Raw genomic sequence first — 27,310 nt, 5'->3', positions numbered from 1 at the left:
AAAGAAAAAAAGTACTTCGTTCTTGTATATGCAGCAAGATAATTAAGCTTTGATTTCAATTTTTCAGATCTGCTCTGTTTCTGTACATTAGCAGTGTCATCTGCCAGGTAAATTCCCGATTTCCTCCATTAATAAAGATCAAAACAATCTCCACAATGTACAGTGATTTCATTTCTAGACTGCAATATTAGGAAGTCTGTTGGTTTATTAAAACTGGCTACCATGTTGATATTCATTGCATAGTTGCCAACCTAGGCCAATAATGCCAAATGGTTTTATGTATATGTGGGATACTTCACTTCATACTAAATGATTTTAAGATGAAATATGATATCTACCTATGTATCGTTTTTGTTAACATATGGGGTTTGGTCTAGTCCCCTTATTTTTTTTTCTTTTCTTTAATAATACTTTTTTCATGTGATGGTATATGATTGTTGTTACTTGATGTGTCAGCCTAGCTGAGATGTCAAATTGCTTAGTAATGCCTAACATGAAAATTTTTATAAAAAAAAGATGAATATTGATACTAATATCTCTTAAGAAAACATGAGGCACTTCCTCTCAGATTCAGAGTGGTTTGTTCTTGTGATCCTACAGTAGCATGGTATACAAGTAGCAACTTGTAAGTTAATGCAGATTGGGATGGAATAGCAATTAGAGGGTTACATGTTTGTCACTAAGCAAATCAGATACATCACAATGAACCTATTGTGGCTACTTTTCTGATGCAGGTGTTGTTTGGTGCCTTACTTTTTGTTTACATTCCTAATTTGGTTCCTTATTCTGGCCATTTGACAATGCACACTGATCTACCCGACCATGGTGAATATGAACCTCGTTGTGGAGAAGATCAAGTTTGCCCTGAGAGGCAAGCCAATGTATTCTCTAGTGAGTAGTATCAATAATTTCTTAGCTTGACAATTTGTTTGACTGACTACAAGTTGCAGTGTATTTTTTGGTTTTTTTTTCCTTTTATGCAACTAAGTAGTCTCTATCCTTGTGAATCTATTAACTAACATGTTTTCTGCATCCTGTGTAGGAATAAGTTTTGGATGGATAACTCCACTCATGAAGCAAGGCTACAGAAAACCTGTAACTGAAAAGGATGTTTGGAAGCTAGACAAATGGGATGAAGCAGAGACATTAACTGAGAAGTTTGTATTCTTTTTCTCCATGCTTACTATATGGTTCTATGAAATTCTCACACCCTATATGCATAATTGAAACTAGTTTATGGTTAATGCAGGTTCCAAAACTGTTGGAAGTCAGAATTTCAAAGCTCTAACCCGTGTCTTTTAAGAGCATTGAACAGTAGCCTGGGGAAAAGGTTCATAAATGCAGCTTTTTGATAATACTTTTTTGCCTTTTATTAGTTGTTTAGTCTTTATTTGGACTCTACCAGATGAGCTTAGCAATATTATTTTCTAGTATTTTAATGTGATTTGGTTTCAATGTTTGGTCAGGTTTTGGATGGGAGGCATCTTTAAGGTGAACATTTAGACCCTCAGTTTTGATGCTTAACTTGATTGCTTCAAAGTTCAAATGAATCAATAAACATTTTCTAGTAACCAGTAATCTCATTAGAGCATCTTTTACAAATGCTTTCTTTGTATAAACAGTTAGATTCTTTGTAGAGTTTGCAAAAAATTGTAGATGAAAAGGCATATATATAATAACATTATGCAGTTTTATAGCACTGACACATTTGGAACTTGAAATTTTTAATGATCTTTGCAGATTGGTAATGATCTTTCTCAGTTTGTGGGACCTATTTTGCTGAATCACCTCTTAGATGTAAGTTTATTTCTCCTTATACCCAAATTAGATTTGATGTGAACGGAAAATAAAGGGCACAGAGAAGCACAATCATATATTGATAAACCCAACAACATATAGACATGATAAATAAAAGAATGGACACAAACACAAGAATTAAAACTTGTTAATTCACATGCCTACTTGTTTTGAGATCATATCATCCTTTACTACATAGAAACATCTTAAGCAGTAAAACATGAAGATTGAATGGCAGATGATTGTTGTTACTTGGGATATCAGTCTAGCTGAGATGTCAAGTTGCATAGTGATGTCCAACATGAAAACTTTATAAATAAAAAACATGAAGATTGAGTTCAATTTCAAACTTGGATTGTATTGTCTTGCAAATTTCCTTGTTCAGAGGTATTTGATTGCAAATAAAACATTGCCATTACCAAGTCACTTCAATCTTGACCATTCATGTAATGTTAAAGAATCAACATTAGTTATAAATTATAATCACAGTCTTACCTTTTTAAATGATAATTTCGTTGTTATGCTTCTGATTTCATTTCTACAAGTATGTTTCTGGCTTGTTCTGGCTACATCATCACTTTTTACTGTTATTGTGAATGACAGTCAATGCAAAGAGAAGATCCATCCTGGATTGGTTACATCTACGCCTTCTCTATATTTGTTGGAGTGGTATGGCTTCTGTCTATTATAGCTTAAAGAGTTTTGGTCCAATGTAAAACATGTTTTAAGGGTTTTACAGTATATGAGCAGCATGAGCACATAATTTCCAAAGATCTTGGCAAAAACAGAAAAGCTTCGTTTAGTATGTGTTCTATAGCATGCCTCAGAATAATCAAGTGGTGGGCTATTCATTCAGACCAAAGGGCAATCACCCTTACCTTCTCATGCTAGTTTGTATTTTCATATACAAATAATTCATATCCAAAATGAATATTTCCACTCTAGTTTTTTTCTGTATTCTCATGGCAAAAACTAGGATTAAACTTCCCTGGTACCTTTAATGCAAGAAGAATGATGGAGGAGTATATTTGTTTTTCTCACAATGAATAGAATTTGTTTTTAATGTCATATAACTATTTTATACTTTTGATTGCATTTACTAACACAAAGAAAACAACTAACTAGTGGTTCACCTGTTGCATAATGATATCTAACATGAAAACTTTTATTAAAAATACTTCACTCTTTCCAGACAGCTGGTGTTCTTTGTGAAGCACAGTATTTTCAGAATGTTATGCGTGTTGGTTTTTGGCTTAGATCAACTTTGGTATGATTTTTCTTTCTCTTTAGAGTCCAGCTACCCTATTCATCCAATATACTCAGCCCTCAATAAACTGGTTTATCCAAATTCATTTACCAACACAGTTTATATGATGTGAAGTTGTCTAATTATAGGTGGCTGCTATATTTAGAAAATCCTTGAGGCTAACTAATGATGGTAGAAAGAAGTGCACATCTGGGAAGCTTATGAATATGATTACAACAGATGCCAATGCATTGCAGGTTCTTTTGTTGCTTAGATTGAATATTCAAGTCAACTTATATGCTGAACTTTTAATATCAGTATGATTTGGAGTGTGAAATGCTGCCATGGTATAAACCTCATTGCTAATTTGTTTTGTAGCAAATATGTCAACAACTTCATGGGCTATGGTCAGCACCATTCCGTATCACTGTAGCCATGGTTCTCCTATACCAGCAACTAGGGGTTGCTTCACTTATTGGATCATTAATGTTAGTCCTTATTATCCCACTGCAGGCTAGTTTTGTCTCTTCTTTTATAGCCTCAAACATGTGTATTATGGTTGTAAAGATTTCACGTCAACAAGAGATATGCCTAAATTATATAATTGACGACAATTTTCACTTACAAGTTGGTTTTGTAGGATGAGGTCAAGTTTAAATTCACATTCTAAGATTTTCTTCAATTAATTTTAATACATAAGAGTGAAAATGTTTGAGAGTTTTGAATTTAGTATAACTTGAAACTCATATATTTGAACATCTCCTTGACCAACTATAGTTATTATGGTGAAATTTTTTTTCTTCTACGTGGAAAAGAAGTTAGGAAAAGGTGTCATATAATAAGTGACTCCATAGGGTAAAATCAAGTAGTGGGTCAAGATGTATTTGAGACATTAAATCCAAAAAAACAATGGTAATTTACTAGAATATTTAAATGAAGACATTCATGTGGATTTTTCCAATTTACTAAGGAGAGATTTGTTTCCATTTTCGATTTCAGTCATTCCAAATATGTGCAATTAAGACACAAAGAGGAAGAGGAAGAATGAATCTAGACAAAAACACACACTTAAAAAATTAATTATCTGAATTTAAAATATTATTTAATTATTAAACAACAATTTATATTTTTAGCATTAAATTAATATTGAAGAAATAGAAAGTATGAGGGAGTTGAAATAAAAAAAATATATATTTAAAGAAGGATATGATAATATTACAAGAGTAAAAATATGAAGTAATTGTTTTAGTTAATGTAAATTAGTATATTTTAAAATCTACGTGGACTCCGGTTCATATAGGGTTAGAAGATTATTTAAAAAAAAAAAAAGTAGAAAAAACAAACTTATTTGACTTCAATGTAGTGAGCCACCTATCCCTTTTCTTCTTTTGGTAATGTTATAATTTTTTTGTTTGTGGTCCCTTCATTCAATTGTATTATGTATAGATATAGATATATGTAATTTATTATCAAAAACTGAAATTTTTTGTTACAAAATAATAAAGTATTAAATTAATTTTTTATATTATTATAAAAAAGTGATAGTGTTAATTTCATTATTGACTAAATTATTTTAATTCTGAAATATTAATTTTTTATATTTTCCTCAAAAAAATAAGTTTGGATATATTTTTCACTTAAGTTTAATGTGTTTTTTTTTAGAATCATCACCTATTTATAGATCTGGTTAGACTCAAACCATTCGGAAAACATTTAATAATATATAAATAAATTTTATGATGGTAAAATATGAGTGATTATTGATCTGATCCGTTGTAATTGGATATGTTCATCCCTATGTACTTTGTGAAAGATAGATTCTTAAACTTTCCTTTGTGTACCTCTTCTTGAAAGGGGTGAATCTCAAGTTTCAAGTTTCTGAATAGGTGAAGTATGGAGATAAATTTGGGGAAAATTCCATTTGACGTTGATTTTCATCCGTCAGATAATCTTGTCGCCACGGCTCTAATTAACGGTGACATTCACCTGTATGTTCGTTCATACCTAACCAATTTTTTATTATTTATATTTTTTTTCATTCATGATAATTAATTATTATATTGAAATGGATATATGTGCTGCAGATACCGTTTTGGTCCTGACAGTGTCCCTGTGAGGTATATATTCTGAACCTTTTTGTTTTTGTGTGATTATTGCATGCAATTATTAATATTATTTTATTATTTATTATTTCAGGAAATGGAAGGTTCATGCACACACTGACTCTTGCAGGGCTGCTCGATTCCTTTGTTATGGACTTGGTAATGCAATTTATTTGATTTTGGATGTTGTGTATGATTTTTGATGATGAGTTTGAGTTTAAAATGTTTATTTTTATATTTGTCTTTTAGTGCTCTCCACAGCTTCTGCAGATTGTTCTATACTGGCTACGGATGTGGAGACCGGATCTAAGATTACTCGAATTGATAATGCCCATGAGTGAGTGAGTGAGAAAGTACATTTATTGCAATTTCAATTTCTTGTGATTTGCTTTTGAATTTTTATTTTGTTTTTGTTATCTTATAGATCTTCAGTAAATAGGACTGCAATAAATAGATTGATGAACTTGACAGAGTTTATCTTTGCCTCAGGAGATGATGAGGGTTTTATAAAGGTATTAATAATATTTTACATACATATTCACTCATTTCTATCATATCAAATCCATTTCACCACAATCCCTTTCTCACCATTCCTTATTTCAATACTCTACCATTGATTATTTTATTTCATACATGTATATTTTTAATGCTATTTTGTTTAAAAGTCACCCACTAAAGATATATAGTTGCAATATTGATCTTTTAGGGTTGTTGAAGGTGACTATTAGTATTTTCTCAATATCTTTCTCTTACTTGTTGTAGGTTTGGGATATCAGAACAGGTTCTTGTTGTAAATGTTTTAATGCCCATGATAATTACATTTCAGACATGACTTTTGCATCGGATAGAATGAAAATCTTGACAACAAGGTAGCAAATTCATGTAGCTCACATGTCTCAAAATATCAATGGTATAGTCTAACTTTTTATTTTTCATAAACTTTTTCCTTTTGTTAGTGGAGACGGGACTCTGTCTCTTTGCAATCTTCTAACAAATACAGTAAGTTAAATGTGCTTTTGTTTTCTGGTTCCTTTAAAAGCATTACTTCTCTATTTATTTCATGAATTTTAATCACCCTTCATGATTTTTTTAAAGGTGCAAACTCTAGTCGAATGGTATGAGTTGATGTCTATTGTTTTAATGAAGGTATCAAAGTGAAGGCCCATGAACTTGCAGTGAATTTTTATGCTTTTGTAGGAATTTTTTAAATATTTCTGGAATAAGTGTTACTAAAAAGGTATTTTAATGAATACATTTATGTTTGTATTGTTGCTCTTTGGGAGAATAGTTATGTCTTGCTTTTTAAAGCCTTTTTTTCTTATTTCTATCGTGACTCTTATAATTTGGCTAAATATTCTAAAATATCATATGACTAATGTTTACATCTTTTTCCTGGGGTGACTAGAATGGTGAGACATTTGTGTGCGGATCACGACGTGGAATCAGTTTGTATTCATGGAATTGCTTCAAAGATATTAGGTATATGATGTGGAATGTGTCAGAATTAGATTATCAAAATGTTGTTTTTGGAGGAGAGGCTGAGTGACATTAGTTTGATGTTTTCCTTAGCTTGAATTTCTTGTTATACATCTCCAACTAATGTTATAACTAATTGGTTTCAATTCCAGTGATGGTCGTATCTTCGTGAACACGACTGAACCTATTAATGCAATGTTGAAGGTGAATCACCAACATAACACAGATATTTCAGCTTCAGAGATTTTTTGTATCATTCTAAAGTTTTGTAATAAACTTTCTTTGATCTTATTTTTAGCTTGATGAAGATAGAATTATTACAGGATCAGAGAATGGGATTATCAAGTGAGTCTTTTGTTGTTGGAGAGCATTATACATCTTCTAAGAATTTTGCTTTAATCTATCTTTTATTTATTGTGTTCTTTGTTTCATTTATATTGGTGTTTTTTTTTTTTTCAGTTTGATCGGGATATTTCCCGACTTCATCCACCCAATAGCTGAACACTCAGGGTATCTTGTTGAGTGTCTTGGTAACATATAGTCTCTTCCACTCTTAGCATTTAATGTGATTTGTTCAGCTTGCATATGAAAAATATTGTTTTTTGTCCTTAGCATGGATTCGATAATTTTTGTTATGAGGTGATTTTGGGACTTCATCCATGATTTGTGTGTTTTCTCTCTCATTCTTTCGTGCTTGAGCATATGTTTTCATATTCCTAACTTGTTATAAGCTTCACTTAGATTTTTTGTGATATTGTAGCATTCTCTCATGATAGAAAGTTCCTTGGAAGCATCGCATATGATAAAAAGTTAAAGGTACTCCTTTGTTCCACTTTCTTAAGATTTATTGGAACCTTTTCCTCTTTTCATGTTTATACTAGGTTGTCATTATCGTGATTGTCGTAAACTCATCATTTGTTTTCTCCGACTTCATCACATTTTAATGAAGAAACCTCGATTATCCTTTTGTGCAGCTATGGGATTTGGATAGTATACTACCAGATACAAGAAACATATAACAACAACAACGATGTACACCTATGGGATTTGGATAGCATACTACAAGATACAAGAAACACACAACAATGATGAAATGGAACATTTTTTAATGTGTTGAGACGATCCTACTTTACAACGTGTTACATTTGGTTAATTTCCAAAGAGATCTATGTTTGTTCATATTTTTTTTTGCATTATTTTGCATCATAATGTTTGAACCTACCTACTTATATGTTTATTGTTAATCATTGTATTGTATACTTATATATGTTAATTCTACCTGGATTCTATACATTGATATGCATATGTGTTAATTTATTGATGAGTAATGTATTACACATATTGATGATGATTGCAGTATTGCACATATTGATTACTATCAGATATAAGAAAAACACAATGATGTGCAATTATGAGACGATCCAAAAGATGAAATAGTAGAAATTGCTTGGACGATGTTGTGGTTTCAAGGAATTTAAATTAAATAGTAAATAGATTAATTCCTATGTTGGAATTGAGTTATTAATGCTATGGCCTTACAAAAAGTTCAAAGATTAAAGCAAATAAATGTGTTTTTAAATCTAATTGTTAAATAAACTTCTTCAGTAAAGGATTGTGAATTAAATGAAGCTTGAAATGATAAATAAAGAATCAAACTTTCCTTCTTCTTTTTTTTGGGTCATTTCTCAGCAATAGCTACCTGAATGGAAACAAGCAACCTTCGGAAAAAAGAAAGTAAGTGATCATATAAAGAATTGGCAGTTTCTTCCTGCACCCCTACGTTTTTCTTCCTGCACCCCATAATGTAATGCAAAGACAAAAATATCCCTATTATTTTTAAAAAATTCCAAAATACACATAAGACCCACACTACTCTTTCTTCTTCCGGACAATGCAATTCGGTAATTTTACAGAATAGGAAATCCGCATTTATTTTTTTGCATTCCGGATTGGTGAATCCGGTAATCTTCTGGATTGGTGAATCCGGTAATCTTCCAGATTGGTGAATCCAGTAATCTTCCGGATTGGTGAATCCAGTAATCTTCCAGATCCATCAATCCATAACAAAAATTAGACTTCCGGATTCAGCAATCCAGAAATCAACAAGTTGCTTTTGAAACACCCTTTATTTGAAAAAGAACACGAATCACTCCCGGATTGATGAATCCGGTAACCTAAAAAACTCTAATTTTTTTAAATAAAAGGTGAAGATCAGTTTTGGAATTTACAAAATTGTGGGGGTGCAGGAAGAAGAAGCCTAAAGAATTTGGCGAAAATCATACTTATGTGTTGCTACTCAAAAACTAAGTTGTAATATAGTATTTAGGACTTTCATAGCATTCTAAGTGAGAAAATTTCCAATCTTTAAGCTTGAGAGATAATTACTCACTCTTAATGTATTTTATAAAAATTAGACTCTAGCAAATGAAGATATTTTAATAGAATGTATCATGTGCAAGATTTTTTTATAGTTTTGATAACATTTTTAGATGGGTTTGGTAAAACATGCCAATTGTATTCATTAATTTTAATATTTTGTTCATAAAGAAAAGTAGTTAGCCTTGGAAATCTCCAACTCGTTTATATTATTCACTGCTAACACTGATATACTTTGTTTTTTTTTTTTAATCTTAATTATTATTATCACTTTAGAAGAATTACAAGTGACACGAGTGAAGCTGATAATGGATAGCGTATAGTGATAGTAAACGAGATTTTTTATTACTAACTTATGAATCATATTGTATTAAAGGAACTGCTTTCAAAAAAGATAAATCACAGTTCATTCTGTTTTGAAAAAAAAAAACAGTTTCTAACACTTTAAACATGTCAATTGACGAAATTAGTAGTGTATGTGTATATCTGCAAATATCACAATTATGTCGTATTATGTAAGACAAGACATTATTCTTTATTTTTTATTAGTTTTAGTACCGGTCGGGACCGGACGAGCCAGTTTCGACCGAGAAACCGACAGCCTAAGTCAAATAATATTTACAGCGTAATAAATAGCAGTTACAAAAACATAATGATTAAAACTGATCAAACTGAAAGATGCACTTCCCTGACGTTAAGGAGCCACTACACGTCAGTTGCCGACTGATATTCAGCCCATAAAGGTAAAAGTCCACTGACCAATACTATAAATAGAACTCTCTTGAAGAAAGAGTAAGGTACGTTCTCATATCCTACCAAAATACACATGAATCATAACGCTGACTTGAACGTCGGGGTGCAATCGCAGATATCTCAACCAACGGAGCATCAATAACGAATGAAGAGAACTTGAAGAAACTCAAGGATCACCGACAGATCAACAATTGTGTTACCTGTCAAAGCACTACGTCTCATCCCCAACACAAGTATAATTAGCGCCCATCGTGGAGCCGAAGTAGTAGTTTTGACCTTCTGCAACAAGTCAATACACCATGGTATCAACAAGGAATAACTGCTAGTATTATGTGCTTTAAATATTATTATTTTAAAAAGAAATTTTTATATAGGAAAACAGGTGTTTTTTTTCCTATACAAGATTTTAATATTTGCATTATTTAGCTATTTTTGAAGATGTAATTTCACGAAGCTTAAAAACATGTTTAGTAAAAGAAAACTAATATCCAATTTATATTAATTTATAGTCCAAACTCATATCATGTTGAATATAATAAGATTAGAAATTCTAAGTATCTATTTTATTCTAATTTTATCATAAGCATTAAGATAATTTTATCATACTCATGAGCATCTAGTAGAAAGTGGATGATTTTAATTCTAGTTTATGTATCTAATGCAAATTTAGGCAGAATCAGGGGTAAAACAAGTAGCAGGTAATTGGAAGGGTAAGAACATTGTAAATATTTATAACCCAAATTCGTACAATTTTTTAATGAATTATTTTTAATGGTGAGATAGATATGTATTATCATTTATGTATTAATGTATAAAAATACACTAAAAGAGAAGAAATATAATAGGGAAAATATACCAAAAAAATATTGACATAAAATACATTTTCCAGTTTTCATAGATATATCGATCTAAAAGCTCTTCCCTTATCAATTCTTTTCACAAAATCTGTCATCTGGATCTTCTTGAAAGAGGTAACTAAAGCTGAATTTTTGTTTTGTTTTTTCTTTAAACAATCTCAAATTTCACGTTTCTGAGATCCTATAATCTACTTTGCATTGGTAAATAGGTGAAGTATGAAGATGATTTTGGGAAAAGTTCCGTTTGACATTGATTTTCATCCGTCAAATAATCTTTTCGCCACGGCTTTAATTAACGGTGACCTTCACCTGTATGTTCATACCTACCCTTTTTTTTATTATTATTTTTTTTTGCATTCATATAATTAATTATTACATTGAATTGGATATATGTGGTGCAGATACCGTTTTAGTCTTGATGATAGTGTCCCTGTGAGGTATAAATTCTGAACTTTTTGTTTTTGTGTGATTGTTGCATGCAATTATTAATATTATTTTATTATTTATTCTTTCAGACAATTGGAAGTTCATGCACACGCCGACTCTAAGAGGGCTGCTCGATTCATCGATTGTGAACGTGGTAATGCAATTTATTTGATTTTGGATGTTGTGTATGATTTTTGATGATTTTTTTTTTTATCAGCAATGAATAAATAAAATTAAAAGGGATACTTCAAGGTTATCCTAACCTATATACAGAATCAGAAGTGGACTTCCTGTATCATCCACAAAAGAAACTCTTCTTTATGATTGGGGCAGAACAATCATAAAGTGAGAAAAACATACCCAAAAATATAACTAACAAGTTAGCTCAAAACCATAAAGGGATGATTTTTGATGATGAGTTTGAGTTTAAAATGTTTATTGTTATATCTGTCTTTTAGTGCTCTTCACGGCTTCTTCAGATTGTTCTGTACTGGCTACTGATGTGGAGACCAGGTCTACAATCACTCATATTGATAATGTTCATGAGTGAGTAGATTTACTGCAATTACACACTTCTTGGGATTTGGTTTAGAATAATTTTTATTTGGTTTTTGTTCTCATATAGGGCTACAGTAAATAGATTGATAAACTTGACCCAGTCTACAGTTGTTTCACCAGATGATGTGGGTTTTATAAAGGTATATGAATTTTTGTGAGAATTCCTATGCATTAATAATATTTTACATAGATATTCGGTCATTTCTATCATTTCTGTGATATTGGATGGTAGCAATAATTGATAAATCTTATGATTACAGAAGTGAACAAGTTTAACTTCATGTAACAGAAGTAGAAATAGAGATTATCGAGAGGCTTTGAAAGAGAGAAATAGAATGAAAGAGAAAGAAAGCACTTGTCAGAGAGAAAAGCAAAACAAAGTTTTATTAATTAGTATTATTGACACGTCTAAACCCTAAACCCTAAACTCTGAACCCTGAACCCTAAACCGATCTTATACACAAGAGACAAGAGGTACAAAGAAAAAACGTACAAGAAGATTAAAGTTAACAAGGTCTATGTCTTTCTCTTACTTTTGTCTCTTTTCTCTTACTTTGTGTAGATTTGGGATATCAGAAAACGCTCTTGTTACAATTATTTTAATGCCCATGAAAATTACATTTCAGACATGACTTTTGCATCGGATGCAATGAAACTGTTGACAACAAGGTAGCAAATTCATATAGCTCATCTGCCTCAAAATATCAATAGAGTTAGTCTAAATTTTTATTTTCCATCAATTTTTTTCTTTTGTTAGTGAAGACAAGACTCTCTCTGTTTGCAATCTTCGAACAAATTCAGTAAGTTGAATGTGTTTTTGTTTTTTGGTTCCTTTTAAAGGATTACTTCTCTATTTATTTCATGAATTTTAACTGCTCTTCATAACTTTTTTAAAGGTGCAATCTCGATCTGAAATGTCTGGGTTGTTGTCTGTTGTTTTAATGAAGGTATCAAAGTCAAGACCCATGAACTTGCAGTGAATTTTTATACTTTTGTAAGAATTTTTTAAATATTTCTGGAATAAGTGTTATTAAAAAAGTATTTTAATGAATACATTTTATATGCTTGTATTCTTGTTTACTAGGAGAATAGTTTTGTCTTGCTTTTGAAAGCATTTTTTTCTTGTTTCTATCCTCACTTTTATAATTTGGCTAAATATCTTGAAGAAATTTAATTGTTATCAATTTATAATGTTAGTACAGCATATCCAACATGTTCGTATTCAATGTCTTTATTTGTATTGAATGTGTTTGACACTCAAATTCTAAAATGATCACATGACTGATGTTTACATCTTTTGACTGGGGTGACCAGAATGGTAGGAAATTTGTGTGCAGATTACAAAATGGAATCATTCTGTATTCATGGGGATGCTTCAAGAATTTTAGGTACATGACGTGGAATGTATCAGAATTAGATGATTAAAATGTTGTTTTTGGAGGAGAAGCTGAGTGACATTAGTTGGATTGTTATTCATCTTCAATTAATATTCTAACTAATTGGTTTCAATTGCAGTGACGCTGGTCTCTCCATGTACATGAACAACTCTATTGATACAATGTTGAAGGTGAATCAACAACATAACTTAGTTATTTCAGCTTCAGTATATTTTTATTTATCATTCTAAGATTTTGTAATAAACTTTCTTTGATCTTATTTTTAGCTTGATGAAAATATAATTATTACTGGAGGATCAGATAATGGGATTATCAAGTGAGTCTTTTGTTGTTGGAGTGAGCATTATACCTCTTCTTTGAATTTTACTTAAATTTTGTTTCTGTTTCATTTATATTGGTGTTATTTTATTTTTCCAGTTTGGTAGTCATCCAACCAATAGTTGACTCACAGTCACAGTCTGCTTCTGCTGGTTCCGTCGATTCTGATTCTGCTTCCGATCCCGTCCCAAGTTTTGGTTCCGCAGCTAACAATGAAGCTAACAAGGATAAAGAGAGTTCAAGGATGTTGCCGAACATTAGTAAAAGGGTGATTAATAGAAGGATTTTAACGGAGTCAATATACAAAGCTAAAAGAGGTAACAAAGATAAATCAGCTATGAAAGATATATCGGCTTCGGTTCTCGTTTTGGCCTCGGCTCTGGCTTCGGCTCTTACTTCGGCTCTCGTCTCTTCTACTCTCACCTCGGCTCTCACCTCGGCTCTTACCTCGTCTCTTGCCTCATCTCTCGCATCGGCTCTCACCTCGGCTCTGGCTTCGACTCGCACCATTCCCGCTTCGGCTCCCGATCTGGCTTCATGGATGTTGCAGAGAATTAATGAAAGGAGGGTTGATAAATGTAAAAGGGTGATGAATAGAAGGGTTTTAGTAGAGGCAATTGATAAAGCTATCAAAGCTAACTATAAAGCTAACAAAGATAAAGAGACTTCGTCATCGTCGTCTCAGAAATAGCTTAGCAGAGAAAAGAGATCCTCTTGAAAATAAGGATTTTTTTCTTTCTACAAGACATTTGATCTCGCATGATAAAGTTTTTATTACAAAACATTTATTAAATAAATTTTTAAAAAATAAAATATAATTAGTTATTATAATAATTAAATTATTAAAATAAAGTAAAAAATTAAAACACGCAAAGTAAAGTGAGAAATTGAATATACCGAGATTATTCCCCAGACACCTCGAATAGATGATGGTTACAGAACTTAAGATGCATGGTTATAGAGGTGATCAAATACAAGGGTATATTGATGATTATTACGAAGTGGACTTTAAGTCTAACTCAATCCCATAAAACTGGCTCATAAGGTTGAGGTTTGCATCCATTTATATACAATGAATTGTCCTTATCTCTAGTCGATGTGGGATCTCCAACAATGATTCATCTCTACTCTTTGTTTAATTTGGACCATACAACTTGGTTAATCATAATTGAGACAGATCATCAAAATCAGTAAACTCAAAGCAAACACCAATTTTTAGTGTTTTCAGCTATTTCTTCATTAGGTGAGTAGTCTATAGTTTTTCATCACTTAACCTTACCATCTTGTTTTGAATAGCTGTGAATTGATGGGTGTTCAGATTGTGTTCTTATCTTCTTGTTGGAGATCCCACATCGACTAGAGATTAGAGCCTTTTATTGTATATAAGTGGGTGCAAACCTCAACCCTATGAGCCAGTTTTATGGGGTTAAGTTAGGCTTAAAGTCCACTTCGTAACACTTCTCATAAAAAAAATCAGTTTCCTTTGTAGGCTCATTGAATTTCCATATCTTGATTCTGAAGTGGTTCTTGCTGTTGAAGCAGGGCAACATCCAAATACCTGACAAAGAACAACAATTTCAAGCCATGAATGAACTTAACAGACCCTTGTTTAATGTTATAATACAGCTTCATTGTCATTATAATAAAGTTCATTCTTTGTTGCACATAGCTCAGGAATGTGGGGATGGAAGAAATGCAAATGTCCTTCTAATATAATGATTCATGTTTCCCTCTATTATAATAGTTATTACATAATATTAATTTTTGTGATATTACTATGACTATTTGCTTGTGTTATGATGCTTGTTTATTTGTCCAACATAAATTTTTTTTGAAGATGGTGGAGAAGCATTGGAATTGAAGAAAATGGGATATTCCTTATTGAGGGAGGGAAGTGGAATATCTATAATCAATGTTCATACTTCAAAATTCTCAGCTCACAACAAAAAGTTTTATATACTTCAATCACCATATATATTTAAATTGATATTATTAATAATTGGAAATAATTTTTAATTCAAAATATGAAATGTATGGGATTAGTAAACAAAGTGATTTGCCTTTTTGATATTTAATTGAACTTAAAGAAAAATATTAATAAGTTATAACGATACATATACCTTTTAAAATAATTGAAAGGAAATATAATTTAATTATATCATATACAACTTTATTTTAAAAAATATATACAATATAAAATGTTACGAACTTATTTTATGCAAATTATTTATTAGTTAGCCAAAATTTTCTTTATTTTTTTAATTTATAAACAATATTCTTGTAGTATGTATTATTACATACAATAAGATTTTTCCTTGTTTTTGTAACAACCATTTTCCAATTATAAACCTCCTCTTTCCTTATTCATTCTGTTCACAAATTCTGCTATTCTTGTGTGGATCTTGGATCTTCTTAAAAAGGTAAAGTTGAATTTTTGTTTTGTTTTTTTTTAGACAATCTAAAGTTTAAGTTTCTGAGTTCCTATAATCTACTTTGTATTGCTAAATAGGTTAAGTATGGAAGAGATCAATTTTGTGGAAGAGATCAATTTGGAAGAAATTCCATTTGACGTTGATTTTCATCCGTCAGATAATCTGGTCGCCACGGCTCTAATTAACGGTGACATTCACCTGTATGTTCGTTCATACCTAACAAATTTTTTATTATTTATATCTTTTTCATTCATGATAATTAATTATTGAATTGAATATGTATGTGTTGCAGATACCGTTTTAGTCCTGATACTGTCCCTAAGAGGTGTAAATTCTGAACTTTTTGATTTTGTGAGATTGTTGTATGCAATTATTAATATTATTTTACTTTTTATTCTTTCTTTCAGGCAATTGAAAGTTAATGCACACAGAGATTCTTGCAGGGCTGTTCGATTCATCGATTGTGGGCGTGGTAATGCAGTTTATTTGATTTTGGATGTTGTGTATGATTTGAGATGATGAGTTTGAGTTTAAAATGCTTATCGTTATATTTGTGTTCTAGTGCTGTTGACGGCTTCTGCAGATTGCTCTATACAGGCTTCTGATGTGGAGACGGGAATTACGATTACTCGTACTGATAATGCTCATGAGTGAGTAAATTTACTGCAACTACACATTTCTTCTGATTTGCTTTAGAATTTTTATTTGGTTTCTGTTGCCATATAGGAGATATACTACGTCTCCAGCAATAAATAGATTGATAAACTTGACTGAGTTTACAGTTGCCTCAGGAGATGATGATGGTTTTATAAAGGTATTAATAATATTTTACATACATATTCACTCATTTCTATCATATTCACTACAATCCCTTCCTCACAATTCCTTATTTCAATATTTAACCATTGATTATTTTATTTCTTACATCTATATTTTTAATTTTATTTTTAATGCTATTCTGTTTAAAAGTCACTCATTATTTGAAGATAGTTGCAATATTGATTTTTTAGAGATTACTATAAGAAAATCATTCAATAAAAATCAATATATTAATTGATATAGTAACCAAATTAAAAACATTTTAAAGACTATAAAAATTATTAATTTTTAAATTAGTTTCTATTATTGATAAATAGTTTCTAAATTGGTATCTAATTTACTACTAAATTTAGAATCTAAATAATTAGTGGTTAAAACCTTGGTAACTAATTAGATACCAATTTAAAAAATGATTTTTTTTAATGATTCTTGAAAGTCGACTATTAGTATTTTCTCAATATCTTTCTCTTACTTGTTGTAGGTTTGGGATATCAGAACACGCTCTTGTTGCAATAATTTTTATGCCCATGAAAAATACATTTCAGACATGACTTTTGCATCAGATGCAATGAAACTGTTGTCAACAAGGTAACAAATTCATGTAGTTCACCTGCCTTAAAATATCAATGGATATAGTCTAAATTTTTATTTTCCATCATTTTTTTTTCTTTTGTTAGTGGAGGTGGGACTGTGTGTGTTTGCAATCTTCGAACCAGTACAGTAAGTTGAATGTGTTTTTGTTTTCTAGTTCCTTTTAAAGCATTACTTCTCTTTATTTATTTTATGAATTTTAACCTTCATGATTCATTGAAAGGTGCAAGATCTAGCCGAATGTTATGAGTTGTCGTCTGTTGTTTTAATGCAGGTATTAAAGTTAAGGGCATGAACTTGCAGTCAATTTTTATGCTTTTTTAAATATTTATGGAATAAGTGTTATTAAAAAAGTATTTTTAATGAATACATTTTATGTTTGTATTCTTGCTAATAGTTTTATCTTGCTTTTCAAAACATTTTTTCTTATTTCCATCAACACTCTTATAATTTGGCTAAACATTCTAAAATGATGATATGACTGATGTTTACTTTTTTGACTGGGTGATCAGAATGGTAGGAAAGTTATGTGCGGATCATCACGTGGAATCTTTCAGTATTTATGGGAATGCTTCAAAGATAGTAGGTATATGATGTGGAATGTGTCAGAATTAGAGGATCAAAATGTTGTATTTGGAGGAGAGGCTGAGTGATATTAGTTGGATGTTTTCCTTAGCTTGAATTTCTTCATATACATCTCCAACTAATGTTATAACTAATTGGTTTCAGTTCCACTGCTGGTCGTACCTGGGAGGAAATGAACCACCCTGTTCATGCAATGTTGAAGGTGAATCAACAACATAACACAGATATTTCAGCTTCAGTATATTTTAATATCATTCTAAGGTTTTGTAATCAACTTTCTTTGATCTTATTCTTAGCTTGATGAAGATACAATTATTACTGGATCAGAGAATGGGATTATCAAGTCAGTCTTTGGTTGTTGGAGAACATTATACCTCTTTTATGAATACTGCTTCAATCTATCTTTTATTTGTTGTGTTCTTTGTTTCATTTATATTAGTGTTTATTTTTATTTTTTTTTCAGTTTGGTCGGGATATTTCCCAACTTCGTAGTCCACCCAATAGCTGAACACTCAGGGTATCTGGTTGAGTGTCTTGGTAACATATAGTCTCTTCCACTCTTAACATTTAATGTGATTTGTTCAGCTTGCATATGAAAAATATTGTTTTATGTCCTTAGCATGAATTCGATAATTTTTATTGTGATGTGATTTTGTGACTTCATTCATGATTTTTGATTTTTGTGTTTTCTCCCCTATTCTTTCGTGTTTGAGCATATGTTTTCATGTTCTTGACTTGTTATAAGCTTTACTTAGAATTTTTGTGGTATTGTAGCATTCTCTCATGATAGAAAGTTCCTTGGAAGTATCGCATATGATAAAAGGTTAAAGGTACTTTTTGTTCTACTTTCTTAATATTATATTTACTATAACTTTTTCCTCTTTTCTTGTTTATACTAGGTTGTCATTATCGTGATTGTCATAAATCTGTTCTTTGTTTTCACCAACTTCATTACATTTTAATAAAGAAATTAATAGTCTGAACATTCTTGATTATTCTTTTGTGCAGCTATGGGATTTGGATAGTATACTACCAGTTAAAAGATTCATACAACGATGTACACAAGAATTTGTCAGTGAAAATCATGCAGTAAACCCACCCTAGAGCATATAAATGAAATCCTAATCCAACATAAATATAGTTTTTCTTAAGATACTACAATAACAGTTTGTTACAGTGTTGACAACAACAAAGAAATTTCATCTAAAATGAGAATGAGAAAATGTAACTTAATATATTGGATGCATTCTTAATATTGAAATATTTTAAAAAAAAAATTTGCAACTTGATTTAATTTTATTGATAACAAATTAAATTTTCCCAAAAGTAGATGACTTAAAGAACAAGTAGTGAGTGACCATGTAAATATTTTTTTATTTTCAATTATCATAATACTTTAAATTTAAGTTGTGCATTGATCCCTTCCTTTAGTTGTTCAGTTTTCTAAAATTGAATTAAATAAATAGTTTAATTTAGTTTTTCATAAAAAGTATTGCATTCTTTTATATTCAGTTTAATTAATTATTTGTAATCCAAATGACTTTGATTTGCTCACGTCTAAAATAAAGAGTAAAAATAAATCCATTAGTAAAGAACTTCTCAAATTCTAGCAGAATCCAATGCAACTCTTTAATTATGGAATAAAGAAAGTTGACCTAAGCCATTGACTTTTCATAAAAGAATTAATCATAAAAAATACCAAAGAAAGATATTTTTCTTTGGGAATTTTATTAAAATAGATTTATCTCATTCATTCTATTACTCTACATTAAATTATATATGTATTATTATCACAATGAATTGTTTTTAAAAAAATTGAACCATCACATTGAATTATTTTAGAAAAAATTAGGATCACGTTGAATTTAAAAAAAAAAAATCTGACTTCAAATTGAACTTTTTAAATAAAATTGTGATGACATTAATTTTTTTAAGAGATGAAATTTATTTTTCAGCTATAATATATGATATAGGGACTAAAAAGCCTTGCATAAATAAGGAATTCACAATTATTTAGACAAGATAGATTATTGACGTACCTAAGACTCCTACTTTTTCTTTATGCATTAAGTCAAAGATTCCTCTAACAAGTTGCAAATAGCAGCATAACTAAATCTACAAAATGAAAGGAGCTATGGTAGTCACAAATTCACCAAAACATCATATATGCTAGATTTTGAAGCTACATCACTGAGATGAAATGGCAGATAGTGCAGTATCCTCTGTTTTGGAACTGCTGTACCAACTTTTAAGAGAAGAAGGAAGTTTGTTGAAGGGCCTTGGAAATGATTTTTCAGACATCAAACAGGAGTTAGAGAGCATCAAAGCCTTCCTAAAGGATGCAGATAGAAGAGCTGGAGATCATGAAGGAGTAAAAACATGGGTGAAGCAGTTGAGAGAATTATCTTTTTCCATAGAAGATGTCATTGATGAATACATAATGGATGTGGCACATAGGGTCAACCGTCATCTACCATGGATAGCTTCACTCCAAAAGATTGCTCACCACATCAAAACCTTGAAGTCACGTCACCAGATTGCATCTGAGATTCAAGATATCAAGTCAGCAGTTCAAGGAATCAAGGAAAGAAGTGAAAGGTATGTTATACTAAATAACAGAATAATTTTTTCGTGAATGATTGCTGTTAGTTGAGGTGTCAATATAGTTGAGATGTCAAGTTCCATAGTGATTTTGAACCGGAAAACTTTATATAAAGAAAACAAGAATAGAGAAAAATATACTACTTTGTCAATTAAAGACAAGACTAAATAGATATAAATATAATACTAATGATAAGTGTTCAATGGCTATATAAGAATGAATAATAGCTTATAAGCAAGAACAATGCTTCTAAATGTATAGTAAGTAACTCAACCTTCACCTTTGTAACTTTCTGAGATTTTATTTTCTAATTGCAAGTGTTATTTCTAACAAGGTACAAGTTTCAATCTTCATTTGAAGATGGATCAACAAGCAATTCTAGAGGGGCAAAAGATTTCAAATGGGGTGATCCAAGAAATGCTGCACATTTCATTGAAGAAACTGAAGTGGTGGGGTTAGAACTCCCAATAGATGAATTGATCGGTTGCTTGATAAAAGGAACCGACCAACTCTCATTGGTTTCTGTGGTAGGCATGGGAGGACTTGGAAAAACCACTCTTGCTAAACAAGTTTTCAATAATAAAAAAGTGAAAGGACACTTTCACTGTGGTTCTTTTATCACAGTTTCTGAATCATACACTGTGAGGAAGCTATTGACAGAAATGATACAAAATTTTTGCAAGGATGCTAATGAGCCTATTCCCAAGGGACTGCATAAGATGGATGATGAGACATTAGTAACAGAAGTGAGGCAATACCTTCAGTCAAAGAGGTATTTGGTGTTGTTTGATGATGTCTGGAAAGAAAAATTTTCCGATGAGATTCAGCATGCCTTGCCTAATAACAACAAAGGAGGTAGAATCATCATCACCACTAGAATGATGCAAGTTGCAGAGTATTTTAAGAAATCAGTTGTTGTTCATGTTCACAAACTCCAACCTCTGTCTCCAAACAAAGCACGGGAGCTCTTCTGCAAGAAGGCATTTAGATTTGAACCAGGTGGTGAACAATGTCCAACTGAGCTTGAGGACATGTCAAAGGGTATTGTTGAAAAATGTGGAGGGCTACCACTAGCAATTGTTTGTCTTGGTGGTCTTTTGGCAACAAAAGCAAAAACCATGTTTGAATGGAGTAAGGTATGTGAGAATCTGAGAATGGAGCTAGAGCACAATACACATTTAAATAGTTTGAAATGGATTTTATCTCTTAGTTATGATGATCTTCCTCACAATTTGAGATCATGCATGTTGTATTTTGGTCTGTATCCTGAGGACTACTCCATCAGTCGCAAGAGATTGACCAGGCAATGGATGGCTGAAGGGTTGGTAAAAAATGAGGAGATAAGGCCTATGGAGGATGTTGCTGAAGACTACTTGACACAGTTAATAGGTAGAAGTTTGGTTCAAGTTTCCAGAGTTGGCTTTGATGGTAAAGTTAAAACTTGTCAGATCCATGATTTATTGCGTGAAGTCATCATTAGAAAGATGAATGAGTTAAGTTTTTGCCACTTAATGCATGAAGATGATGAACTAGACAGTGTTGGAATAACTAGAAGGTTTTCCATAGCTACTTGTTCCAACAATGTGCTGAGGAAAACTAGTAACTTGGGCATTCGTGCTATTTATGTTTTCACCAGAAGTGAATTGCCTGAAGATTTTGTTGGTAGATTATCTGCCAAGTTTAAGCTTTTGAAAGTTCTTGATTTTGAAAGAACTTTGTTGAATCATGTTCCTAATAATTTGGGGAATCTTTTCCACCTGAGGTACTTGAACTTGAGTCATACAAAAGTAGAGGTTCTTCCAAGATCCATTGGAAAGTTGCTGAACTTGGAAACATTGGATTTAAGACAAACACAGGTGCAAGTACTACCAAGAGAGATAAAAAACCTCACAAAGCTACGACTTCTTCCAGTCTACTACAGAAAATATGAAGGACAGTACTCTATGTTGAATTTCACAACTGGGGTGAAAATGGAAAAGGGTATTGGATGCTTGAAATCCTTACAAAAGCTGTACTTTTTGGAGGCTGATCATGGTGGATTAGACCTTATGCAAGAGCTCAAGATGTTGAAACAGTTAAGGAAGTTAGGTATAAGGCGAGTGCAAACAGAATACTCAAATGCATTATCTAGTGCAATAGGAGAGATGAGCCACCTTGAATCTCTCAATGTAAGTGCTAAAACTAAGGATGAAATCATTGACTTGAACTTTGCATCAACTCCACCACCCTACCTTCAGGTGTTGAATTTGAAAGCTAGAGTTACAAAGTTGCCTGATTGGATTCCAAAACTTAAGTATCTTGTGAAGTTAAGGCTTGGTTTATCAAATTTGGAAGGAGATCCACTGGACTCACTGCAAGATTTGCCAAATCTGTTGCGGCTGAATATGTGGGATGATGCATATGTTGGTGAAAGTTTGCACTTCAGAGGAGGAGGTTTTCCAAGGTTGAAGGAAGTGGATCTTACTAGACTAAGCAGATTAAGTTCTTTGTCTATAGATGAAGGAGCTTTGCTTGGTCTTGAGCACTTCAGATTTAAAGATAACCCCCAAATGAAGGTGGTGCCTCATGGCCTCAAACACTTGAAAAACCTTCAGTTTCTTGGCTTTGCTGATATGCCACCTGAATTGGTAGAAAGCATTGATCCAGAAAAGGGTGGACAAGATTATTCAGTGATCAAGCATATTCCCCTTGTCCTCATTCGTCAGAATGTTGGACCAAAATTCCATGACTATGAGTTGCGTCCTATTCCCACATTAGCCACTGTCTGAAAGGTAAAGCTATTGTTTCCTCATGACATTTTTATTCTTGTTCTTGTAACAGTTTGAATTTATAATGATGCTCTTATCAACAATATATGTTTTTGATTTCTGTATTTTGAATTTCCATTTCATGAATCAATCTTCAATCAATGTGTATTTCTTAAAGATCCCACATCGATTAGAAATTAGAACATTTCATAATATATAAGTAGGTGCAAACATTATCTTATAAGTTGGTTTAGCTTAAAGGCGACTTCTAATTATATATTCTCTCACATGTTTCAAACAAAACTATGGTTTACGCATGCTTAGCTTGCTACTACTTAAAGAAATCAAGAATATCATTCTAATTTGTTTATAGTAAAACAAATAAACGACCAGGATGTTTTCTTTTCGGAAAACCAGTTTTGTTCACCCTGGGTATGGGACTTACTACACCTTACTCTTTGGGTATTTTGCTATGAAATTTTTACCAGAAATTCGTCGCTGTGTCTATTGAGTTTTGGCTATGATTTGATTCCCAAATTCGTCCCACAAGATTCGCAATAAACTTTTTATTCACCACTGCCAGAGCTAAAAGGAATGTTCGTTTGTGTGTGAAACTGTTTGATATTTTTCCTAGGTCAAACAGGTCAATACTCATCCGTTTGACCTGAAATTTGTCGCATTTTGTCCCAAATTCAGTCGAGATTCACACAAGTACTTTCATATGTTGTTTGCACAAGTCGAGATTTCAAAAATTTTCGCAGACATTCATCACTGTGTCTATTGAGTTTTGGCTAAGATTTGATTCTTAAATTCGTCCCACAAGATTCGCAATAAACTTTTTATTCACCACTGCCAGAGCTGAAAGGAAGGTTCGTTTGTGTGTGAAACTGTTTGATTTTTTTCCTAGGTCAATACTCATCCATTTGACCTGAAATTTGTCGCGTTTTGTCCCAAGTTCAGTCGAGATTCTTACGTTGAATTTCAGGAAAAAACTATTTCGGGAGAATTTTTCAAAAATTTTGTGCAAACCAAGGCTATCTTCTACCAAAACTTGTGAAATTTTGCCCTACTTTTTGCAATTTTATTCTGGGTCCATATTGCACTGAAAAAATTCACACAAGTACTTTCATATGTTGTTTGCGCCCAGGTAAGGAGGCACGTCCATAAATAAATCACAGAACCTGATGCTACTCTAAATCCATCCGAGAATGGAGGCACCCTGAACGACAAACATCAGTACAATGCAGAACCCGCTAATCAGCCTAGGAGGTCATCTAGAACTAAAACTGCTACTAATTTTGATGATTATGTAACCTATCTGACTGAAGCAGAAATGGATGTCGGAAGGTATACTGATCCTACCTCTTACAATGAAGCCATTACTAGTGATCAGTCTTCTGAATGGAATAATGCCATGCTCGATGAGCTTGACTCCATGAAGAAAAACAATGTTTGGGATCTAGTAGAATTACCCGACGGAGTAAAACCCGTAGGATCTAAATGGGTGTTCAAAACCAAGCTAGATTAGAATGGAAACATTGAACGCTTCAAAACAAGATTGGTTGCAAAAGGGTTCACTCAGAAAGAGGGAATTGATTATCAAGAGACCTTTTCACCTGTCTCTCGAAAAGACTCCTTAAGGATCGTAATGGCCCTCGTAGCTCACTTTGATCTAGAGCTACATCAGATGGACGTCAAAACCGCTTTCCTTAACGACGACTTGTATGAAGACGTGTACATGCAACAACCAGAAGGTTTTAAACCTGAAGGTCAAGAACACCTAGTCTGCAAGCTGAAGAAATCCATTTACGGGCTGAAGCAAGCCTCACGACAGTGGTACATAAAGTTTGATGAAGTTATGAAGAAACAAGGTTTCCTTAAGAATCAAGTGGATCAATGCACCTACCTCAAGATGAGTGGGAGCAACTTTACTATACTTGTCCTTTACGTAGATGACATTTTATTGACAAGTAATAGTATAAACATGTTGCATGAGTCAAAGCGCATACTTTCACATAATTTTGACATGAAGGATCTCGGAAAGGCCGCTTATGTTATTGGCATCGAAATATACCGAGATAGAGCTAAGGGGATTTTGGGATTATCCCAAAGGGCCTACCTTGACCGTGTCCTCACTCGTTATAACATGCAGCATTGCTCTCCTTCTGTGGCTCCAGTAATTAAGGGAGATGTTTTCAGTTCTTTTCAATGTCCAAAAACAGAGGCTGAAAAAGAGCAAATGGCGATGATACCTTATGCATCTATAGTTGGAAGCATTATGTATGCTCAAGTCTGTACTCGCCCGGATATCGCGTACATTGCTGGAATGCTAGGCCGGATATTTGGGATTCTCTTATCCTCAAATATACTGCCAAAGACATCGTCAGACAAAGGTTCGTAATTGCAAACTACTACCGCTGGGAGATGATCGAAGGCAAAGACATCAAAATCCAAATAAACGAATATCACAAGCTGATTGAAGATATCAAAACTGAAAACATAACCTTGCCAAAGGAATTCGTGTCCGAACTCTTGATCGAAAAGCTTCCGAAGTCTTGGACGGATTACAAACAACAACTGAAGCACAGACAAAAACAGATGTCTCTATCAGATTTGATCACCCACATCATCATCGAAGACACAAACAGGAAGGAGTGCGCTGCTGCAAAGGCCAAAGCTTTGTCTGCCAAAGCAAACGTGATAGAAGACAAACCAGCTCCAAAAAGGTACGAGAAAAAATTTGATCACAAAAAGAAACCTAATAACAAATTCTCTCGTCCCAGTGGAACTAACCCCACTTTCAAGAAAAAGGGTAATTGCTTTGTCTGTGGAAAGCCAGGCCATCATGCACCTCAGTGCAGACATAGGGCCAAAAACGACTATCCTCCTAAGGCAAATCTAGCCGAAGGGGAAGATACTATTGTGGCAGTCGTTTCACAAGTAAACCTTATGACAAATGTGAGCAAATGGGTGGTAGACTCTGAGGCTACCAGACACATCTGTGCAAACAGAAATGTGTTCACCTCCTACACAAGTGTGGGAAATGGAGAAGAACAAGTATATCTCGGTGACTCCAGGACAACTCTTGTCCTAAGAAAAGGAAAAGTTCTTCTGAAGCTCACATCTGGTAAAACTCTAGCTTTGAATGATGTGCTACACGTGCCATCAATTAGAGTTAATTTGGTCTCTGTGGCATTACTAAGCAAAGTTGGGGTTAAAGTGTCATTTGAATCTGACAAGATTGTTATGACAAAGAACAATGTTTTTTGTGGGAAAGGGATATTGTGATCAAGGCCTTTTTGTATTAAACATTTCTAAAATTATGAATGAATCTAAATCTTCTGCTTATATTGTTGACTCAAATGATATATGGCATGCTAGATTAGGACATGTGAATTCTTCGTATGTTATAAAATTGCAATGACTAGGATTAATCAACATGCATGAAAAACAATGTAGTAAATGTGATGTATGCGTAGAATCTAAAATAACGAAGAAAACATGTTTCTCTGTAGAACGTCAAACTGAAATTCTTGGTTTAATTCATACTGACCTTGCTGATTTAAAACAAATCATGTCTAGAGGTGGTAAAAATTATTTTGTAACCTTTATAGATGATTTTTCTAGATACACCAAAGTGTATTTAATTAAACATAAGGATGAAGCTTTTGACATGTTTTTAACTTATAAAGCGGAAGTAGAAAATCAACTGAATAAGAAAATTAAGAGAATTAGATCAGATAGAGGTGGTGAATATGTTTTATTTAATGATTATTGTGTAAAAGAAGGTATTATTCATGAAGTAACCCCACCATATTCACCTGAGTCTAATGGAGTAGCTGAAAGGAAAAATAGGACTCTTAAAGAAATGATGAATGTCATGCTTATTAGTTCTAATGCTCCTGATAATTTATAGGGTGAATCTCTACTTACTGCGTGTTTTTACAAAATAGGATACCACATAGGAAAACTGGTAAAACACCCTATGAGTTGTGGAAAGGTTATCAACCTAATCTGAAATACCTAAAAGTGTGGGGGAGTTTAGCTAAAGTGATGTTACCTGATCCTAAGAAAAGGAAAATAGGCTCTAAAACATCTGATTGTATGTTCTTAGGATATGCAGAACATAGTGCTGCCTATAGGTTTCTAGTTCTTAATAGTGATATAATTGAACGCAACTCTATAGTAGAGACAAAAAACGCGGAGTTCTTTGAACACATCTTTCCGC

The 27,310-nt window shown here is 32.5% G+C and overlaps 5 protein-coding genes across 7 annotated transcripts in view; all 5 read left to right on the top strand.

The window, feature by feature from the left end:
* LOC137834689 (ABC transporter C family member 12-like) overlaps positions 1-27,310 on the top strand; it is a 94,550-nt gene that overhangs the window by 1,874 nt on the left and 65,366 nt on the right. For both annotated transcript variants that reach the window (XM_068642822.1, XM_068642823.1), the window contains 6 exons: positions 68-107; positions 735-891; positions 1,043-1,157; positions 1,250-1,330; positions 1,467-1,491; positions 1,741-1,797. In XM_068642822.1, coding sequence (XP_068498923.1) covers positions 68-107; positions 735-891; positions 1,043-1,157; positions 1,250-1,330; positions 1,467-1,491; positions 1,741-1,797 — 475 coding nt within the window. The remainder of the gene's footprint in view (positions 1-67; positions 108-734; positions 892-1,042; positions 1,158-1,249; positions 1,331-1,466; positions 1,492-1,740; positions 1,798-27,310) is intronic.
* On the top strand, positions 3,273-7,912 carry LOC137834691 (WD repeat-containing protein 55-like). 2 transcript variants are annotated; one of them, XM_068642828.1, is made up of 16 exons: positions 3,273-3,300; positions 3,422-3,531; positions 4,930-5,031; positions 5,128-5,160; positions 5,240-5,304; positions 5,395-5,482; positions 5,570-5,657; positions 5,908-6,014; positions 6,102-6,144; positions 6,241-6,291; positions 6,551-6,624; positions 6,774-6,825; positions 6,920-6,966; positions 7,081-7,151; positions 7,382-7,437; positions 7,596-7,912. In XM_068642828.1, the coding sequence occupies exons 3-16, from the start codon at positions 4,937-4,939 to the stop codon at positions 7,638-7,640; spliced, it is 915 nt and encodes a 304-aa protein (XP_068498929.1). In that variant the 5' UTR covers positions 3,273-3,300; positions 3,422-3,531; positions 4,930-4,936; the 3' UTR covers positions 7,641-7,912. The 2 variants fall into 2 exon arrangements, with proteins under 2 accessions (XP_068498929.1, XP_068498930.1); XM_068642829.1 differs by lacking the exons at positions 3,273-3,300; positions 3,422-3,531 and having other exon boundaries at positions 5,395-5,486.
* LOC137834692 (WD repeat-containing protein 55-like) lies at positions 10,824-13,789 on the top strand. The gene is made up of 12 exons (XM_068642831.1): positions 10,824-10,918; positions 11,009-11,044; positions 11,123-11,187; positions 11,492-11,579; positions 11,659-11,731; positions 12,154-12,260; positions 12,349-12,391; positions 12,488-12,538; positions 12,906-12,979; positions 13,107-13,158; positions 13,255-13,304; positions 13,446-13,789. The coding sequence occupies exons 1-12, from the start codon at positions 10,824-10,826 to the stop codon at positions 13,576-13,578; spliced, it is 867 nt and encodes a 288-aa protein (XP_068498932.1). The 3' UTR covers positions 13,579-13,789.
* LOC137834690 (WD repeat-containing protein 55-like) lies at positions 15,815-19,060 on the top strand. Its single transcript, XM_068642827.1, has 14 exons — positions 15,815-15,938; positions 16,031-16,063; positions 16,146-16,210; positions 16,301-16,388; positions 16,465-16,552; positions 17,039-17,145; positions 17,235-17,277; positions 17,372-17,422; positions 17,661-17,734; positions 17,878-17,935; positions 18,030-18,076; positions 18,197-18,270; positions 18,508-18,563; positions 18,742-19,060. Exons 1-14 carry the CDS (start codon positions 15,823-15,825, stop codon positions 18,835-18,837), a joined length of 996 nt encoding a protein of 331 aa, XP_068498928.1. The 5' UTR covers positions 15,815-15,822; the 3' UTR covers positions 18,838-19,060.
* Positions 19,816-23,259, top strand: LOC137834687 (disease resistance protein RPM1-like). Its single transcript, XM_068642819.1, has 2 exons — positions 19,816-20,331; positions 20,670-23,259. Exons 1-2 carry the CDS (start codon positions 19,934-19,936, stop codon positions 23,101-23,103), a joined length of 2,832 nt encoding a protein of 943 aa, XP_068498920.1. The 5' UTR covers positions 19,816-19,933; the 3' UTR covers positions 23,104-23,259.

The sequence above is a fragment of the Phaseolus vulgaris genome, chromosome 5 (genome assembly GCF_000499845.2).
Source record: "Phaseolus vulgaris cultivar G19833 chromosome 5, P. vulgaris v2.0, whole genome shotgun sequence".
NCBI classification, from domain to species: domain Eukaryota; kingdom Viridiplantae; phylum Streptophyta; class Magnoliopsida; order Fabales; family Fabaceae; genus Phaseolus; species Phaseolus vulgaris.
The sequence above is the reverse complement of the archived record's forward strand: the minus strand, read 5'-3'. Positions and strand labels throughout refer to the sequence as shown.

Excerpts from the sequence above, each read along its gene's own strand:
- LOC137834691 (XM_068642828.1), top strand. The coding sequence starts at position 4,937 with ATGGAGATAAATTTGGGGAAAATTCCATTTGACGTTGATTTTCATCCG. Across the intron at positions 5,658-5,907 it reads ATGATGAGGGTTTTATAAAG|GTTTGGGATATCAGAACAGG; the intron begins GTATTAATAATA and ends TACTTGTTGTAG. Across the intron at positions 7,438-7,595 it reads CATATGATAAAAAGTTAAAG|CTATGGGATTTGGATAGTAT; the intron begins GTACTCCTTTGT and ends CCTTTTGTGCAG.
- LOC137834692 (XM_068642831.1), top strand. The coding sequence starts at position 10,824 with ATGAAGATGATTTTGGGAAAAGTTCCGTTTGACATTGATTTTCATCCG. Across the intron at positions 12,392-12,487 it reads GCAATCTTCGAACAAATTCA|GTGCAATCTCGATCTGAAAT; the intron begins GTAAGTTGAATG and ends ACTTTTTTAAAG. Across the intron at positions 12,980-13,106 it reads GGATGCTTCAAGAATTTTAG|TGACGCTGGTCTCTCCATGT; the intron begins GTACATGACGTG and ends TTTCAATTGCAG.
- LOC137834690 (XM_068642827.1), top strand. The coding sequence starts at position 15,823 with ATGGAAGAGATCAATTTTGTGGAAGAGATCAATTTGGAAGAAATTCCA. Across the intron at positions 15,939-16,030 it reads ATTAACGGTGACATTCACCT|ATACCGTTTTAGTCCTGATA; the intron begins GTATGTTCGTTC and ends TATGTGTTGCAG. Across the intron at positions 16,389-16,464 it reads CGTACTGATAATGCTCATGA|GAGATATACTACGTCTCCAG; the intron begins GTGAGTAAATTT and ends GTTGCCATATAG.
- LOC137834687 (XM_068642819.1), top strand. The coding sequence starts at position 19,934 with ATGGCAGATAGTGCAGTATCCTCTGTTTTGGAACTGCTGTACCAACTT. Across the intron at positions 20,332-20,669 it reads ATCAAGGAAAGAAGTGAAAG|GTACAAGTTTCAATCTTCAT; the intron begins GTATGTTATACT and ends ATTTCTAACAAG.